Source organism: Megachile rotundata, chromosome 14 (assembly GCF_050947335.1).
Source record: "Megachile rotundata isolate GNS110a chromosome 14, iyMegRotu1, whole genome shotgun sequence".
NCBI lineage: Eukaryota > Metazoa > Arthropoda > Insecta > Hymenoptera > Megachilidae > Megachile > Megachile rotundata.
Genome location: NC_134996.1, coordinates 14,041,191 through 14,059,872, shown reverse-complemented (window position 1 = coordinate 14,059,872; position 18,682 = coordinate 14,041,191). Strand labels below are relative to the sequence as shown.

General features: G+C 39.2%; 2 protein-coding genes and 1 long non-coding RNA gene across 6 annotated transcripts; 1 reads left to right on the top strand and 2 right to left on the bottom strand.

Moving 5' to 3' along the window:
• Positions 1 to 148: 148 nt before the first annotated feature.
• LOC100880444 (uncharacterized) lies at positions 149 to 5,925 on the bottom strand. 2 transcript variants are annotated; one of them, XM_012295756.2, is made up of 5 exons: positions 5,721 to 5,925; positions 5,262 to 5,549; positions 4,540 to 5,106; positions 1,942 to 4,209; positions 149 to 1,674 (listed from the first exon to the last, which is right to left on the bottom strand). In XM_012295756.2, the coding sequence occupies exons 1-5, from the start codon at positions 5,788 to 5,790 to the stop codon at positions 1,448 to 1,450; spliced, it is 3,420 nt and encodes a 1,139-aa protein (XP_012151146.2). In that variant the 5' UTR covers positions 5,791 to 5,925; the 3' UTR covers positions 149 to 1,447. The 2 variants fall into 2 exon arrangements, with proteins under 2 accessions (XP_012151146.2, XP_012151173.2); XM_012295783.2 differs by lacking the exon at positions 4,540 to 5,106 and having other exon boundaries at positions 5,721 to 5,923.
• Positions 5,926 to 9,671: 3,746 nt separating this feature from the next.
• On the bottom strand, positions 9,672 to 18,577 carry GLS (glutaminase). Of its 3 annotated transcripts, none has more exons than XM_012295707.2 (12): positions 18,126 to 18,577; positions 16,522 to 16,619; positions 14,376 to 14,411; positions 14,155 to 14,254; positions 13,915 to 14,057; positions 13,437 to 13,810; positions 13,092 to 13,372; positions 12,843 to 13,019; positions 12,571 to 12,731; positions 11,961 to 12,104; positions 11,721 to 11,861; positions 9,672 to 11,584 (listed from the first exon to the last, which is right to left on the bottom strand). In XM_012295707.2, the coding sequence occupies exons 1-12, from the start codon at positions 18,216 to 18,218 to the stop codon at positions 11,404 to 11,406; spliced, it is 1,929 nt and encodes a 642-aa protein (XP_012151097.1). In that variant the 5' UTR covers positions 18,219 to 18,577; the 3' UTR covers positions 9,672 to 11,403. The 3 variants fall into 3 exon arrangements, with proteins under 3 accessions (XP_012151097.1, XP_003700019.1, XP_076395822.1); XM_003699971.3 differs by having other exon boundaries at positions 11,961 to 12,086; positions 18,126 to 18,560; XM_076539707.1 differs by lacking the exons at positions 14,376 to 14,411; positions 16,522 to 16,619; positions 18,126 to 18,577 and adding an exon at positions 15,534 to 15,863.
• On the top strand, positions 13,998 to 16,620 carry LOC143265776 (uncharacterized). The gene is made up of 2 exons (XR_013040472.1): positions 13,998 to 14,519; positions 14,809 to 16,620. It is a non-coding gene; the product is annotated as an uncharacterized LOC143265776 (long non-coding RNA).
• Positions 18,578 to 18,682: the final 105 nt, after the last annotated feature.

Below are 18,682 nucleotides of genomic sequence, written 5' to 3'. Positions count from 1 at the left end.
CTAAATTTCATCGTGATTTTTCTAATTTGTTGATGCTTTCATTTTACTTACTACACTCATAATACATATTTCTTTTAACCTTATGATTTACAAGAATTTTGAAACGTATTCATAATGAATGCAGGTCATTGAAGAAGTCTAAACGAAATCGATAAAAAATCGCAATGTTTATTAAATTCTTATTTCATACAGATATTGGAATAATATTTATATTACATAAGAGAGCGAGGCAGAGGTGGAAGACTTGATATCTGTAGTTGTACGATAATACATGATAATAGACGGAAATCTCGTGAAGACGCAAAGTGCTGGGCACAGAAAGCGATTATTAATAATTATACACGAATTACAAAATGTCATGGTACAACTTTAGATTCATTCGTAGATTCACTTTTATTTTTATTTCTACAGATTTCTGTGAAACGTCGTTAGAATGCAATGTCGCTAACAATTAACTTAAAATATGTATATACATATTTTAACACTTTTAAATTTTAATATCTGAACGTCGGTAGAAATTTACATTGAATTCGGTGTAAATTTCATTCACACCAGAACGATATCATTATAATAAACTGTGACCTACACATATTTTTTTATTATAAGAACGGGCAATTTCGAATGCGTCATAGTACATAAAACACGCGTAAATTGTATACCATTTTAAATGCAGAATAAGCGAAAATTCATTATCTTCTTTTTGCGCATACATCTGTTTATCGTTGATAGCCCTAAACAAAATACAGTCATGATATCGCATAAAATCTGTTTTAAAAAATTACAGACATTTCATCTATTCCAGAGAACTATTTATAATATAATAGTAAATAGCTAATATCGATAAATAATTAGAGTATTATATTTCAAGCAAGAATACGAGAAATGTCATTGAAATATTGTCCCCTTCGAAGGAAATACTTCGAAAACGTAATTTGGCAAGAACGGTATCACAAGTATTGGACCATACGTGGAATCCTCGACTCGATTTAATAGCGACGAAGTTTCGAACAGATTAATGCAATAAAAATCAGATAAATTGCACAGCAGTAATTGAACCGCAATTTATTGCATAAATCTTGGTTACACCGTGTCACTATTATATATCAATGTCGATTGTATCCACGTTTTGATCATTAATTACGTTCTATCGGTATACGACGTGCTAATTGTCGTCGTTGGTCGATGTTATCCTCCGATATGTATTTGATCGGTGACGTATCTCGGACCTTACAATCTATCGTATGAATCTCAATTACAGTAGAATTTCGAATTTTCCCTGTCGTTTCTACATACTACGTCTTTGCATCAGAAAAATATCAAGGTTCTACTGTACTACATTCGAAGGAGTATTCCTATAAAGTTCAAAGCGATGGCACGTCCATGGTATCAGTTTAATCGAATCATTCGGGAATCTCGTCAAACAATGGAAACTTGGGCATCAAATTGGTTACTTGCTGAAAACGAGCATGCTTCTCGTGTCTATGTTAGCCGCAGCTTGGCTGGAGGCTGAACTACTAGCTGATCCTGATTTCGCGCTGCTGGATGCTTCTGCTTTTGCGTTGGCCGACGCACTTCCAGCTCCAAAAGCGGACGATTTGGCTGAACTGGTCGCTGAAGAGAACCCTCCATTGGAAAACGAGTTGGAGTTCGCAATGGAAATTGCACTTGACGAGCCTGAAGAAGGGAGAGCAATTATTTAATTACGATCAGGCCTAATTTTATTGCCTCGGCGAATGATGAAGTCGATGTCTTGGCACTGATAGTTGTGCCTATAAGAAGAAGACCGAAAAGACTGTTAACTGTCGCTTAAATATCTTTCATTAAAAAATCAAGAGACTTGTTTTCCTGACTAGAAACTAGTATCAATCTTTTGACAGGATGATCAATGAGTTGTGAAATACATAAACAAATTTTATCCGGCATCAAGATAATGAAATGTACCTTGTCCTAAAGCGCCCGATCCGGCAGTTCCACTGGAAGCTCCAGCTATTGCTGTAGCATCGGCTTTAGCGCTGGCGCCCGATCCACCAGATCCACTGGAAGCTCCTGCTGTTGCTGTAGCATCGGCTTTAGCGCTGGCTCCTGAACTACCTCCGGCATTGGCTAGAGCACCAGCGTTGCTTACAGCATTAGCTCCAGCAGATCCACTACCGAAAGCTGGTCCAGAAGTTCCAAAGCTTGGTGCGCCTTTGGTTGGTACTCCATAGCTGCCACCTCCAGAGCCTGATCCGGCACTTCCAGCATTGGCCAAAGCACCAGCGTTTGCTCCAGCATTTGCTCCAGCATTAGCTCCAGCAGATCCACTACCGATAGCTGGTCCCGTTGTTCCATAGATTGGTGCTCCTTTGGTTGGTACTCCATAGTTGCCACTTCCAGAGCCTGATCCGGCATTTCCAGCATTGGCCAAAGCACCAGCATTTGCTCCAGCGTTTGCTCCAGCGTTTGCTCCAGCATTTGCTCCAGCAGGTCCACTGCCGAAAGCTGGTCCCGTTGTTCCATAGATTGGTGCCCCTTTGGTTGGTACTCCATAGTTGCCGCTTCCAGAGCCTGATCCTGCACTTCCAGCATTGGCTAAAGCACCAGTATTTGCTCCAGCAGATCCACTACCAAAAGCTGGTCCAGAAGTTCCATAGATCGGTGCCCCTTTAGTTGGTACTCCATAGTTGCCGCTTCCAGAGCCTGATCCGGCAATTCCAGCATTGGCTAAAGCACCAGAATTTGCTCCAGCGTTTGCTCCAGCAGATCCACTACCAAAAGCTGGTCCAGAAGTTCCGTAGATTGGTGCTCCTTTGGTTGGTACTCCATAGTTGCTACCTCCAGAACCTAATCCGGTACTTCCAGCATTGGTTAAAGCACCAGAATTTGCTCCAGCAGATCCACTACCGAAAGCTGGTCCAGAAGTTCCATAGATCGGTGCCCCTTTAGTTGGTACTCCATAATTGCCGCTTCCAGAGCCTGATCCTGCACTTCCAGCATTGGCTAAAGCACCAGCGTTTGCTCCAGTATTTGCTCCAGCAGATCCACTACCATAAGCTGGCCCAGAAGTTCCATAAATTGGTGCCCCTTTGGTTGGTACTCCATAGCTGCCACTTCCAGAACCTGATCCAGCACTTCCAGCATTGGCTAAAGCACCAGCGTTTGCTCCAGAATTTGCTCCAGCAGATCCAGTGCCATAAGTTGGCCTCAAGGTTCCATAGTTATTAGCACCAGAGTTCGCTCCAGAGTTTCCAAATACACTGTTTGAACCAGAGTGTCCATTAGCACTACCTGATCCGCTAGGCGCATATTGATAAGGACCTTGTGGAGTTGCTGGAATTGCTATTGGAGCTGTCTTAGTGGGTCGTCCATAGACACCAGTTGATCCTGCAGAGTTAGCGCCTGCATTGGCGTTGGCGTTAGCTCCAGAGCCCGTCAACGCTCCTGGAGATGGAGCACCGGGATACGTAGTAGGGACGCCTTTTACATTAGTCTGACCATTAGCACCTGTGTTCGCATTTGCCAAACTTCCACTATTGTCGACATAGTGTCCAAGTCCTGAAGGGGATCCAGTGGGAGAAGTTTGGTGATTTCCTCCAGTTGGAAGTCCACCGTGGAGGAAGGGATTATTTGCTCCAATTTGCGATTGAGAACCACCTACACCAGCAGCATTTGCGCCGGCATTTGCACCAGCATTTGCGCCGGCGTTTGCACCAGCGTTTGCGCCGGCATTTGCAATTGCACCTGCGTTTGCGCCTGCGTTTGCTGTTGCACCGGCATTAGCGTTTCCAGATCCACTTAAAAATGGATTGTTCGTGTTTATGGGAGTAGCTGGACCACTTGGATAGTGTCCTGCACCCTGTCCTTGACCTGGATACAAGTTTCCATTAGCGTTTGCACCTGCATTAGCATTTGCGTTGGCACCCGCATTCGCAAGCGCATTGCTATTCGCTTGAGAACCACTCAAGAAGGGGTTGTTCGTTCCTATGGAAGTGGACGGAGCGTTCGAAGGATAGTAATGCGGTTGTTGCATGTAGTCTAACGGAGCTGAATAACCGTTTCCATTGCCGAAGGCGTTAGCGTTGGCCTTTGCGTTTGCGTTGGCGTTGGCATTGGCATTAGCGTTGGCGAAGGCGTTAGCGTTAGCGTTAGCATTGGCTCCTCCAAATCCTGTCGGATATCCGTTGGTGTATCCTCCTGGTGCATAGTAGTTGTTTTTCCCGGCTGCACCAGCTAGAAGAATCCATGATCAATTGAGTTAATAGAATTAAAAAATTGTTCAGTCATGAGGATAGAGTTAAAAATATTCATAAGAATATGTTTTTTAAGATATCATTGTTAAACATTAATCAACAGAAGAGGTAATGTTAACAATAATTACATGTACAGTCAGTTAGTGTCTAAGAGTATTAACTCCCATCAAATGTGTCAACAGAGTGTATCGATCATTCTCAGTTAAGGTGCAAACAAACAAATAAAGTTACAATGCCCATTTCACTTCTGCAAATACTGCTTAGTTACGGTGCAGAAAATTCAAATGCCAGCAGCATCCAAATGGCTCACCTTGGCCTTGGTTTAGCATATCCGTCTCGTCTATTATGATGATTTCAACTGGTTCTGGCTTCGGATTTGGGCGATGATGTGGTCTTGGTCTAGGAGCATAATGTGGCATCGGTCTGCTGTATGCGGGGCCATCTACGATTATCACCGGTAACACGGTGTCTTCATAAGGCATGACTGATGGTGGCGGTTGAACAGGTGGAAACGGATGAACGACCATCGAAGGACGAGGATGATGCAAAGGTGGAATTATTTCTATATCGTATCCTCCAGATGGGGATATACTGACGGACGGTTGTTTCAGAGAAACGGTGTTTACTCCAGCGTTTGTATTAGCCTGGTTGTTTCCAGTGTAATAGCCGTTTGCGGTTGATTTCGCGTTAGCGATCGAATTGGTATTCGCGTTGCTAGTTGCATCGGCATACGCATCAGCATTTGCAGCTGCATTTGCACCCGACTGAGAACCACCGTAACTACCGTATTGAACGTTTGATGGGACGTAGTTCTTATATTCATCATCTTGATCAGCGATGTTAGAATTATAATTCGGACTGATGAAACCGTCGTAACCTACGTTGAAAAATAAGTTCAAGGCTTATTAAGGAGTTCAAGAGACTCTGTCAAAGCCTTTTTTTGAATTTACAGCTTTCCACATAAAGCTAAACCTAACGAAGGTTGAACTTCTAACTTCCTAATCATAATTTCTCCAATAAATTTTTAAATACCTTGGGCATTAGCTGCGGCGGAAGCATCAGCGTTCGCGGAGGCTCCTCCAGTAGCTTGCGAATTCGCCTTAGCATCCGCAAAGGCTGTTCCACCGCCATTGGCTTTGGCGTTCGCTGATGCCGATGCCGAAGAAAAGGCCACGTTTCGGGTGATCGACAACGGTCCCAAGTTCAGTTGGCTTCCGTAAGTGTGTGATTTACTCTGTGCTTCGGCATCTTTATCCTTTCGGAAGATACCCAGAGGATCTAAATTGATTCCGTGCTGAGATGCTATTTGCGTGAGCAAACCTGCGAAAAAAATAATTTTTTAATAATAATAGGATAGCTCATGGCTAGTTTCATACTTTTGAATTGGCAATCTTATCGGTATAATACTTTATAATTAATTATAAACGATCATCCAATCACAGGTGACTTCTATAACGATCATTGTGTTTATCAAAATAATCCTCAACTCACCAGGTCTCGCCGATGAGTTCTCGATTAGCAACAACAGTACAATTGGCACGAAACACTCGAATAACCTCATGTTTTACACTGGTTCGTTACTTCCTGTTCACACACGAATTCTTTTTCTTGTCTTCGCCGGCGTCGTTACAAGTCGATAATCACTACGGTCGAAGAGTCAAGAACGACTGGTGCTGTTGAACGAGACAACAACCTTATATACGGAGACACCGGTGGATTTTACGCCGGCCAATAATTGCCCGTTTACCCATCGTCGTTCCCCTTCTTTGACCTTTCATTTCTATTTACTTCAAGAAAAATTAAGATTTTTATGGACAATCATTTTAACAGATCTGCTGGATTTCCTTGAACACGAGGATACTTAATATAAAATATAAGATTAGAAAATAAAGGTAAGGGAATTTCTTGTAGAAAGGACTAAACTTTTACCGGCTACAATGAAGCTGACATTGTCAAGGTCTTGTCTTCTTCGGAGAAACGTTTCATGTATTTCCCGGGATATCCCTAGCGGTTAACGACTCTTGTTTTTAATTAAAATTTCGACTAATTATAATAACTAAAATTTTTGTCCAGTTGTACTGTTGTTAACATTTCTATTTCCTACACAATTTTTGTTCGATATTATAATAGCAATAATAATTAATCATTTTAATGATTAAATGACAATTCTGTATTTCGTTCTTGAATAAATTTTTTGTGATCTATCTAACACATTCTGCGATACATCTAATTCGCGCATCGGTGAGCGAGCATCAGTTTCTTTTCCGGTATACAACACTATCATATTAATGCCAAAAATGGAATGTGGTTCTCGAAGAATGCTCGAGAAAAAATTTTGATCAAAACACCTGTAGATTTTTAAAACTAACTGTTCGATAAATAGCAGTGTAAACGATTGGCATCAATTAATGAATACGGATGTTAATAACGATGAGTAACGTAAAGTGTGTAGGAGAACGTACAATCGTGAAAATGCCGGGAAAAGAAGCGAAACTATAAAAAAGAACAAGGACACACATGTCCTCTTCACATGGATCTAATGAATATTCACTTATTAAAAGAAGGATCAATTTCATGGGTTTATACAACAGTAAAAATTCCTGTTTTTAATCGTGTTAAAATGAATAATAGTTCCTAGAAATTCGTTAACATCGATAGAAATTTCTTGTTTGTTTATCTGTTTTTTAACGTACATTAGATAGTTGGAATTTTATGATTACCGAACCATCAGCGCGTAAATGATCAATTACGTAATGATATTAGTGTTAGTATCGGGAAATATTCTGATAACGATATTTTGTTGTAATAAATGGTTCAAAGTTTTGATCTCGTGTCGACGCATCGTTATTCAATGCGCAACAATATAACATAGAGACGTATAAAGCGAGATCATACAACGCATGGAGGTACAGGAAGAGAGAAATTTGACAAATGTTCGAATGTAATATACGCCAAATAATATCTACGTTCGCGTTTAATTAATAATTCGTTTCACCAAATACAGATAACATAATCGGTTATCCTTGAAATGGGAATTGATCATTTTCCTCTATTTTTTCCTTCTTCGATTTCTCGCGAATGGTTCCTTGACCCAATATCGAAGATTCACCGAAATCAGCTAAGATTGTGGTGTAAAGAAAGAATTTCGAGGTCTTTCGACTCTGGTCTCGTTCGATCGATCGTAGCAGTACGTGAGTTTTAATCAGGATGCGTTCATTGGATTTCCCGCGTTGTTCATGGCACCTTCTTATTTTCGTGTTCGTATCTTTCCAACATTCCCAACACGAAGATTTAATCGGCATAATTCTGATTGTCGTTTGCTTCATTAATTACCTTCCACTTTACTTCTATATATTTTTTAAATGAATTGTTTATTCTTCTTTATTGGCGTAGACTGAATGTATCGTTTTTATATTTTATTTACGTTGCTAATTTATTGCTAATGTCGGCATATTTTGTATGTTTTTCTAAGAATATTCTATCTTTAATATAACCAAAGAAACTCTTTCGATGTATTACCGATGGATGAATTAATTTATTTAATCCGCTGAGTTTCAAAGATTTCCGACTTCTAAAAACCCGAAATACTATTGACGTAAGCACTGGTTTTAAAGACAACGACACGTTCCTTCGACCATAAATGTACGTCACACTCCTTTCCTGGAAGACCGTCGCCACTACGATTTAGAACCTTAGAATTAAATCGTTTTACGAAAATCTGTTATTATCGATCGTGTGCAATGTACACTTTAACTGTCAATCATGAGAACATTTAATTGAAAATTATGAAACATTCAAGTTTCATCACAAAACATTAAATTTTCATTTTAAACTCACGTAACATATCGTTCAGACATCGACGCTGGGAATCCTCAAAGATAGCAATTGCAAAAAATTGAAGAAGAACGTGTTTTTTCACGCTTATGCAAATTAGATAACCGGTTGATGTCGCTAAATAAAGATAGACGACAAAATAAATATTACAGTTAACTGGTTATTCATTCTTGAAATTTATAGAACCTTTCCATGAGAAAGAAAAAAAAATTATAATTAGATTCTTAATTATGCATACCGCAAATAAGGAAATAGAGCGAGTAGAAACGAAGAGTTTAACCAACAAGGATAACAAATTGCGTTATTATTTGCAATTAACTCTATTAGCGGTTAGACAACTAACATCGGGACTGAAATACCGTTTCTTTCGAATGATTTATTTCAACGACGACTTATGACGTTGAATATTTTATTGAATCCATAAAATTCGTGACACGAAAATACTAAGAAGTTTCTGATAATTAGAAATTTCAGTGGAAAAACAATTGAATAACATTATTGATGGTAAGATACGTGTAGATATTCGTCGAGGTTTCCACCTACATAATGACAATGACGACTCGTGACAGAACATACACGCGTACCGGAAGTGACTCGAGCTAATAAACAGTTCACTGCGAAATCCATTTTTATCGTACACCCTGAACTAGTGGTTACAGTATTAGAATCTCATAAGGGAACTTCCAAGTTTCTACCTGGAAATCCCATTCTATGCGTCATGCTGAATAAATGTATTAAATATGTTTCAATTTTAGCAATGTCCACAAACAGTTATATCCATACCTCGTTAGAAATTTTGTCATTTTTATCGAATTAAAAAAGAACAAGTTTTTGAAAAGTTTCCACTTTTCACGTGGAAAATAGGGAATACCACTCTGAATAAAAATAATTATGTTTTATTCCATGTTGTAATTATTTATCTATAATCTTCGTTCTGCATGGTCGAAGAGCAGAAGCACGCAACCCTGACGGGGATTCTCATCAAGAGCAGAAATGTAGATTTTCCAATTAAGTATAGAATAATATACGCTTGCTGGGAAAATACCGTTTGAAACATGGCAAGCAGCTTCGTTTGAATTTCGATAAAGTTAAGAAGAAACCGACAGCAAGTTGGAATGATTTATGTTTGTTCTAAAGAATCGTAATCGATCAATTTGATATGTTGTCCAGTAGGGGATGGATTCAAGATCTTTGGGTCAAACACCTCGATTGGAGAAAAAGGAAAGCTTGTCAGTGATACGGAACTAGTGCTGTTACGAAATAAAATCACGATGTAGCCTCTCATTGACTCGGTTCTCCTTGATGACTCATTTTCTGAACCAGCTCGTCGACAACGCACCTCGAAATTCTATGGTGAGGGAAACCCAATGCCACGCTTACGTGACACGGTGTGTGTATTTTTATTTTTATTTTTTTATACTAGAAGACGAAGGTAGAACCTGTCGACAAATTTACATACGCGTCTTGAAATTGCAGGCAAATATTCAATAAGTTATCAATCATTTTAAGATTATCCGAGATGATTTCTGTCTTTGATCGTGACAGAAGTGATAAGTTCGTATATTAAATAATAACACAAACCTTGCTTATTTTTTTATAATAATAATCTTTCATAGCGCAGCATAAATATTTATTTCACAAGAAACTTAAGTACAAGGATGGAGATGTATACAATTTGTATTAAACACGATTCTTGGCCGAAGAAACTCTTAGACTTATCAACATACATTGTAACAAATTCACTATTTTAATCTTAAATTTATTCTATGACAAACTTAACGCGCTTGCCCTGAAAAATTCATAAAATGAAAGTGACTTGTAGCGGTAACGATTATTACCGATGAAAATTATTGTCCCGTTTTATCTGAACTTAAATCGGCCGAAGAATCGGTAATGTGTTCCATTACATATACGCACCATAAACGCGTTATTATTGTCCTTCAACTTTTGGAAAATATTTTGATATCTGTATCGTTATAGCAACGAACCACCGATTACAAATTTAACTTTCGTGCATTCAACAGATCGAATCGTGAAGTTTCTCGTGGATGGATGAATATTTCCTAATTCCATTAATTGACATTTCACACGTGGTCGTTAATGTTGCAATAGGTGGTTAAGAATCAGGTAAGAGACACGGACTATGCATCAGTAATTTTTTAATAACCTTATCCTATTGGCTTTCTTCACAATCGTCCAAGGAAAGCTACTTCTTTTTTCGTTCACCTCAAAATAATTGACGACAGGTAACATTGACATCACAAACCCTTCATCTGACAGTATAAAAATCATTGAAAAGAAACGCTAATCTACTCGAAAATAGACCCATTAGCAAGCGACTGAAGAAATATCGTTTGTACGGAAAAAGATAACTCTTTCTCAATGACTTTTGCATCCGTTTCTTTAATCATTTCGCAACATTTAACGCATATGATTCGAAGAATCACAGTTCCTGTTCGTACGATTATGTTTTCGAACCAGATTACGTCTAAATGGCACGAGGTCACGAAACAACGAGTCACGAGCACTACTTGCAAGCGAATCAACGTTACATAATCTAACTAATGTTCGATCGTCAAAATCGATCGAAGATTCGTGTTCGTTTATATGTAGTATGATCATTAATAGGAACGAATATCACACGAACGAATGGAAACGCTATCTATACTTGAAAATCTTGAACGTACATCGTTTTTCTTGATTGTACAATGTTTCAGAATGGAAATTGTTCATCGATTATTTTAATATGTATACCGAGCTTCGTTAAAACTTAACGAATTAAAAATACTGTCTACTGCTTAACATATAAGATACGACCTAAATCACGCAAATAATACTGCAAAGTATCTTTACCTTATTCGCTAATAACCTGTAACCCTGGCCAATCATCGTCTCAGAAAGTAAACGCAACAAGAAGAAATGAAAAAAAAAACACGAAAATGACCTTAAAATATAAAGCTGGAAAGAAGTGTTGCGTTCCCTGAGATCCACATACATGTAAACGAAGAATGCATACGGTGCTCATATCATTACCATAGGTTACAGGGAGTCTAAACTGCTATTTAGCTCTAAAAATGTAGAAGTAAAAGAAATTGACCGAACTGTATGCATCGTAAGAAAATAATTCGTTAACTCGAGTTTCCATTTTCCTTTTGGTTAGATCACGTACACTTGGATATAACGCACGCTTCTCTTAGTTACGATGTATCGATTTTGGGAGCATTCGGGCAGAACCTAAAGAGAGCCAGAGCAAGCCAGACGAAGCTTACGTTACGTCCAAATGTACGTCTATTTAAGTTCATTACTTTTTGAAAAATATCCTATCTAGAACGAAATCTGTTTAAGGTAGAGGAGTTTGGCCCGCGGATTCTACAACTTTTCGAGAATCTGGATTTTCTTCGGTAGCTTCTTTCTCTTCGTTTTCTGGTTCCGATTTTCGAGACATTGCATAATTGCTCAGATATTCCACCACTTGCATGTGTCCGAAAGCTTCTGCTTCATCAATTGGTCGTTTCCCCCACCTACAATATAAATCTTGTTTCTCAAATTTACGAAATTGGCAAATCTCTTAAACTCGAAACTCCGAGAGAGAGAGTTCGTTTAAGAGTCGGATCATTTGATCTACACGGACATAAAACAAAATTACATGACGTTTACCTGTCCTTGGGTTCGTCTGGAACCCCGCATTGCTCGATCAGAAACTCGACACAATCCAGATGTCCTTCGCTGGCTGCCAAATGCAAAGCTGTCCTGCCGTCGTAATCTGATAGCGTCATGTCCATTCCGCTTAATCGATGCCTGAAATTATTGCGAACATACTGTGGTTTTCCTTTCGGTATCGGAAATATTTCACCGATAATTTAGGCTTTCTAGGTCAAGCAATTAATCGATGCTTACCTCCTCATCGCGGTAACATCGCCACTGGCTGCACTGAACAAGAGGTTGACGATTGACAATCCTTTGGTTTCGTATTTGTGCCTTCTTGGATCCTTCTTATTAGTCGCGTGCTTCAGGTTATCGTACCTGTGATCATAGTAGGTGCTACACTAATCGGGACGGGATGGAAAACGACGGGAAAAAAATGAACACAGACGATGTAGAAGATAAAGGCAGAGACAGAGTTTTCGGTTGGATTTGTTCGTGCGGGTACGTGTGTAGCATGGGGTTGTGAGAAAAGCAAAGGAGGGAAAATAAACAATCGATTAATGTGTTATCATCACTGGTTTCGTGGTTCGAATTAGTTTTATAAGCAGAAATTAAAGAAGCTGCTTCAACGATTTTGCGCGACAGTACCGAAGAAAATTCTCCTAATCAATCTATGTGTATAGTTTTCGTTTGTTCCGTTGTTTCGAGAGGTACATGCTTCGTGCGAAGACTCGCTTTTGTGACTGTTAGTGTGCAGATTGTTTTCGTATAAGTGTAGTAGACTGGTTGGTCGCATCTAATGCTAACCATGCTAAACTAACACGTTTTCCATCGAGTCAAATCAAAGAAGTAGTAGTCGTACCTGTGGAAATTGAACTCGGACACGAGTTCCTCGCAAAACTGTACGCCTCGACAGGAATTTCCTAGAGGATCCAACGGAGGTGACCAGGTGCAAATGCCCATTACGTTCGGAATAACCACCAGAAGGCTTCCTGACACTCCGGACTTTGCTGGAATGCCAACCTGTGTTCGAACATACGCTCTTCTCATTAACAAGAATATGTTAGCAAATAGTCAAGTACCGTGAACGTACCAGGAACCTTACGTTCGACTTATAGTATAACTAAAAATCACCTTAAACGCAAACTGGCCACTGTAGTCATACATTCCGCAACTGTGCATCAAACTCAAGACATCTCGAACGCTGTCAGGTTTTAACACTTTCTCTTCCGTGATGGGACATATGCCACCGTTGGCCAAGGTGGCTGCCATCACCGACATCGTGTCACAATTTGCCTCCATGGAGCAGCACTTGATAAAAAAGATATCCTATGTTTATTAGAAAAACTACAAGAAAAGAACAAGTACGAAAAAGAAGCTCACCTGGAAATAAAAATCCATTATTTCTCGCAAATTCGATTTATCGGGATAGCAATTATGCTCCCTCATGTAGAAACCCAGCGCGTAATTTCTATCGGCAGCTTCTCGTTCGGACAAAAAGACAGCATTGTTGAAGCCGAGGTTTTCTCCACCTGCCAACCTCTTGAAATAATTCATCGTGAAGTCAAACTTCTCCGCTAAAGTCATCTCGGGCTTGATCAACGATTTCAGAAGGGAACAAACCAGTATCGCTCCCGCATTGATCATGGGATTATGGGGTTTTTCTATGAAACACAAGTTTCGAAGTCAGCTATCGTTAAAAACATTAAAAGATATAAATATACTCACTGTTGTAATCGAGCACCAGTTCGTTAAAATTTCTTCCAGACGGTTCTTGACCGACATACTGATGGACAACTTCCTGCCCCAATCTGTCCAAAGCTATAGCATAAGTTAATGGTTTACTGCAACTTTGCAAGGTGAACGGGATCGAGGTGTCGCCGATGCTGAACCTCTGTCCATCGATCGTACACACTGAAACGCCCCAGTAATCCGGATTCATTCTCGCCAGTTGAGGTATGTAGGAGGCGACCTTGCCCTCTGAGTTCGACTTGCATTTCCAATAGAAGTCTTCTATGTGCTTGGTGAAACCCGACCAGTCAGGGATAATGAACTGATGTCTGAACGCCCTCGAGATTAATACTATGTTCGGGTTTATGATCCTGAAATTGTGATTAACAGTCTTCTTCACTCGTTTCAAGTCAACATTTTATACGTTCTACATCTATACAGTTTAACTATTGGAGAATTATTAAATATTAACTACCTTCTAAATTGATCCCTGTTCAATTTTTGCGTCTCGTGCGAAACACCTTCGTGTCCGCCGCTTTTCAAGTGTTCCTTTCGCAGATTGTCCGTGAATTCTTGCAGTCTAGGGTCGTCGTTTCGTAAGCCGGTTGTCCTCAAAGCCTGCAACCACGCGAACGCAAAAAAGAACTCGAAAAATCCTGGCGAACTATATTTAGCGAATGATTGTATATTAAAAACCGCGGAGAACAACACTCACAGCTAAAAACTTGCCCACCGGTAGAAGACCGGTTTCTTCGTTTTTGAACATATCGAACAGAACATCCTCGGCGTTCGTCGCTTGGTCCTGATCTCTGGTACTAAAATTATCAATCACCAGATTAATCGTAAAGATACTTTGATCAGAATTTTGTTAATTGAATTAAATCATTCTTTACACCTGTTCCTTCTTATAACTCATTATAACTTCATAGTACTCACTACATGTAATGGCTGTCATGAATGAAGCTGTACTCGCTGCAAAACAATAAAACGAAAGGAAGACGATCAGAAGAATGAAAGAATTACCTAAGAAAACGTGCCAGCATCCTTTTAGATTTGTAACCGTTCTTTTCCAACCAAATGGTACATGCAACCTTCGTTTTTACGGAATAATCTTCAGAGAAGTTTACTGGCACTATTTCAGAATTTTCAGTCGAGATTTTTTTATTTTTCTCTACGCGAGACATAACGGTGCTTTCGTTTTTTTCCTTCATTGTTAAATATCTTTTTTTCACTGCTCTCTGTTCTGCTTCTTCGATTAATTTATTATCAGATTTGAAACTTGCTTCAGTTTCTTTTTGTCTCACGAGTAAATTCTGGAGTACTAAATTTCGATTTGGTTGAAATTGCCTAATCGACACATTTTTATTAGTCAAAGAAGAGTTGAAGTTCGTCGAAAGATCGATACAATGTTTTATCCTGATTTGTTCACCGTGTATGAAAAGTGAACGGTCGAAACGACCTTATATCAGTTGGGAAGAAACGACCCCACTCGAAGAAGAAACCGCTGTGTAAAAATAATGAAGTCACCAACAGGTAGCAAAATGTATTTTGCATATGTGGAAAATAGCTTGAGTAAATTAAAATTATCACGGTAGCGCCATTGCATAATCGCAAACAAAGTGACACGTGATCGTCTAGATTCTGATCTTCAATGGGAGATTTATTAAAAAAAATTCGCAGCAGTAATTAATAATATATCGATGATATTTGTATATTTGTTGCTAACAAGAATTTCTGGTTGTGCATAATAAGAATATAAAACAAAAAGTGCGATGTACGTAACACAATGAATTGCACCTGACAAACAATTGATTAGACCCAATTAGAGCCACTGTATATTTAAGGACGAGAGTCATCTGGTCAGCAGAAACATTTCAATACACTATGTATTTTCTTCGAAGCATACGCACAATGTTCGAGACAAATCGCAAAAATAAACCATGGTATAAAAATAGAAAAAGGAAGACGAAGAAAAATTTCGAAGCTCGATCACTCATTTGGCAATCGATGTGTCATCGTACAACCTTACATGTCAAAAGAATATAAACTTCTTTATCTATTTTGTATAAAAAAGTAAATTACGGTTAATCTTACCAAAAGGACTGGCGGAAATCAACGAGATCATCCACAAAGCTGTAGTCGAAACTGTCCATTGCCATCTTTCTCGATTCAACTAATCGTCCATTGTCCCAAACGAACAACTATGGCTACTTTCGCTAGAACTGGAGATCTTCGAAAGTTCTTCTATCAAATGAAACAAAGTTCTGGAGAACAAAGGGACGTGTCTTCGGGGCGTATTTAAATGGAGAGCAATGACGCTCGGACGATAAATTGCAATCGGGTCTACGTGGATCAACGGTTCTCAATTAATAAACCAATATCGTCATCTTGATCGTAGTTAAGATCGAAACTTGGAAGAACAGGGATCCATTTAGAGACCAAGAAGAACCACGACGATCAAAAGAAGAGCATACCATAAAGAACTTACATAAGTAAAATTGTTCTTAAGTTATAGAACTAACGTGATAAAATATCTTAACAAATATCTTGCAACTTTATCTGTAAGTTTAGTGAATAAATAAATAACTAAATAAAATTTGCTATTAGAATAGATAGGATTAAAATTAATCGAGTTCTGGTTTTGAACAACGAATGATTGAGAACCATCAGCCTCGATTACTTTGAGTCTATTGATACTTCATTGTGTTCCACCAAACGCATGAATCTATTTCTCCGTTGTTACGAGAAATGATTAGATCTTTTTCTTTATCTTTTTTTCCTTTCGAAGCTAGCAACGAGGACTGCGACCTGCATAAACGATTGCGAAGACTATTGTATCGATTGACGGGGTTCAACTGCTCTGACTCGTACCACAACGTAACCGCTCGTCGTTCGAATTGTGCAATCGAATTTGAAACGCGTTTTATTGTACTGTATCATTTTTAGATGCATATCATCGTTCGATAAATAATTTTTTATTTCAGATTATATTTTATTTAACCTCATTTATTTCTCGCTAATTCAAACTATCATCGTTATGTCTCGCGTGATTTGCAAATTATTAGATTAGCAATTAAATTACCGTGTTTGCGCTCGTTCCAATTCTAAGGCACTTCCGAAAGCACCATCCAAGTACTTTGCAGTTCCGAGCTTCTTTGACGCTGGTACAGCAGCTCGTCTCTGCAATAAATTAGAATAGATAATCTTAATTCAATACTTACTCGCTCCCTTATTCTGAATAGCGATTCATAACCGTGATTGTAGATGAATCTCATTTGGAAAATTAGCAAATTTGAACCATTTTAAAGACAACAATCGGAAATGAAAAAACTACAATTTTTGCCGAAACGAAAAAAATACAATTCGAGAAACCAATTTAATGATCCACGTGCAAATAATCGGGTTGATGAAGAGTGCAAAGGGCGTAAGAGTGCCGGTTGCCAGTTGGTTCTGTATTGATTTTTCGATGAATCAACCCCTAACAGCTCTAAGCCGAAACCTGCCACGTGTACGCTTAATTCAGATCACCAGGATACACAAACGAAAACAGAATCTCCGTTAACGGTCGTTTTTTGCGTGGACCGGTGACCCAGATTTTCAATTTGTAGCTCCTCTTTCATATTTTATGCACAGCTTCGCTTTTGTTGAATACATATACTGCAGATTGGTCTTTTAATATAAACCAGCACGAAATGAAAGTGTAGAAAAACGTGTCTTCTTTTATGATTAATCATGGTCGTTTACACGGATCGATGATTATTAAAATGAAACAGTAAATCATTTATATTCCCAGCTTAGTCATCCTATTAAAATGTCGATCCTATCGGAGGTATCGATCTTCGACAAGAATTTATCGTACAGAAACTCTAATAGCCGTCCAATTCGAGCATGTTCGCTGTCACATCGCGTTAGGGTATTTCTGTCGTTGAAATAGGCCATTGTCGCCGCCCACGTGGACGCTCGAGACAAACAAAATTTCGCGCTTCTCTGCGTTTATGATCGATCATTTTTTTTCTTTATTGTACCATTTTCAATATGGAAGATTACCGTTAGCACAGTTTTATCACACTCAAGTTCGCTTGACCGCTTCTGAAGTACCTTCAAAGGTTCCTTCAGATACTGCTAAACTTCTTACTGAGAATACTTAGAGAATGTAGAAGAAAACGTTCAACAATAAATAAAGTGAATGTCCACGTTATCAGCAATCTGTAAAATATGACAATACCGAACTCGATAATTTGTAAAATATGTAAAGTATAATTTATAATTCGTCTAAGTAGATCTTGTAAATGTAATATCGATCACACAAATCTGTGAAGCTCCATCGTTCGAATCTCAACAGCTGTCTCTAATCAATTAGCAACGATTCTTTCGTTCAAGTCGATCGGCGCTTCCAATCATCAAAGACTCTAATCTTCTACTAGCAACCCCTTGTCAACTACTCTTCTATATTTCCCTACATTGTCTCACCACAAAAGTTCCACTGATCTTCCTGAAAACCATACAACTTGACCGAATGCAACGCAACTAGTTCCATACAGTCGACAAAAGACTAGCACGTTGTCCATCGAATCGAACTCTTTACTGAAAGCTATGTAGTACGCCGTTAACGATCGAGAGGGTACGGCCAAATTTCACGCAAGTTCACGTAATTCAGATCGATAATATTGCTACGATCTGTCGCACCTTATTGCTCGTGTGCAACCGTCTCAGTCCATTCGAGCTAGCTTTGACGATCTTCAGCATCCTCACACCCCTGACGATCGCCTCGCGGTTCATTCGTGCTCTAGAGAGAGGCGAGGTCCGTGGCACAGCTAAAAAATCTTTGTTACAAACGATGATTACAGAAGTCAAAGGGGTTGACACTTAACGTGAGCACGCACGTATGTTCGATGGTGACGTCGCGACGCCCGGCGACCCTCGACGTCTCGACGAGAACGAGGTACTGCGGTGTAAGGGTCGTGAGGACGTCTAGCAGCAGGGAATGCAGCCGGCACGATAGGGCACATGCGCGATTTCGTCACGGCGTCGTAAAATTCACAACGGTGACGAGCTGTCTAGTCAATGTTCAACGGAAATTGGACCTCTTGGGGAGCAAACGACGGGTCTTCAGCTCGAAAAGATTCTTATCTAAGGGAGAAAAATCTTCCTACTTACTCATTGATCGTTCCATGTATATATTCTCCTATATACGAAGAAGGTACTCTGTAGGGATCATTTTAAGGGATTTTGAAATGAACAAT

Coding starts and splice junctions, on each gene's coding strand:
- LOC100880444 (XM_012295756.2), bottom strand. CDS start 5,790: ATGAGGTTATTCGAGTGTTTCGTGCCAATTGTACTGTTGTTGCTAATC. Junction 5,550..5,720: donor GAACTCATCGGCGAGACCTG/GTGAGTTGAGGA, acceptor TTTTTTTCGCAG/GTTTGCTCACGCAAATAGCA. Junction 5,107..5,261: donor CGCCGCAGCTAATGCCCAAG/GTATTTAAAAAT, acceptor TTTTCAACGTAG/GTTACGACGGTTTCATCAGT.
- GLS (XM_012295707.2), bottom strand. CDS start 18,218: ATGAACCGCGAGGCGATCGTCAGGGGTGTGAGGATGCTGAAGATCGTC. Junction 13,811..13,914: donor AACAGGGATCAATTTAGAAG/GTAGTTAATATT, acceptor TCACAATTTCAG/GATCATAAACCCGAACATAG. Junction 13,373..13,436: donor ACTGGTGCTCGATTACAACA/GTGAGTATATTT, acceptor TGTGTTTCATAG/AAAAACCCCATAATCCCATG.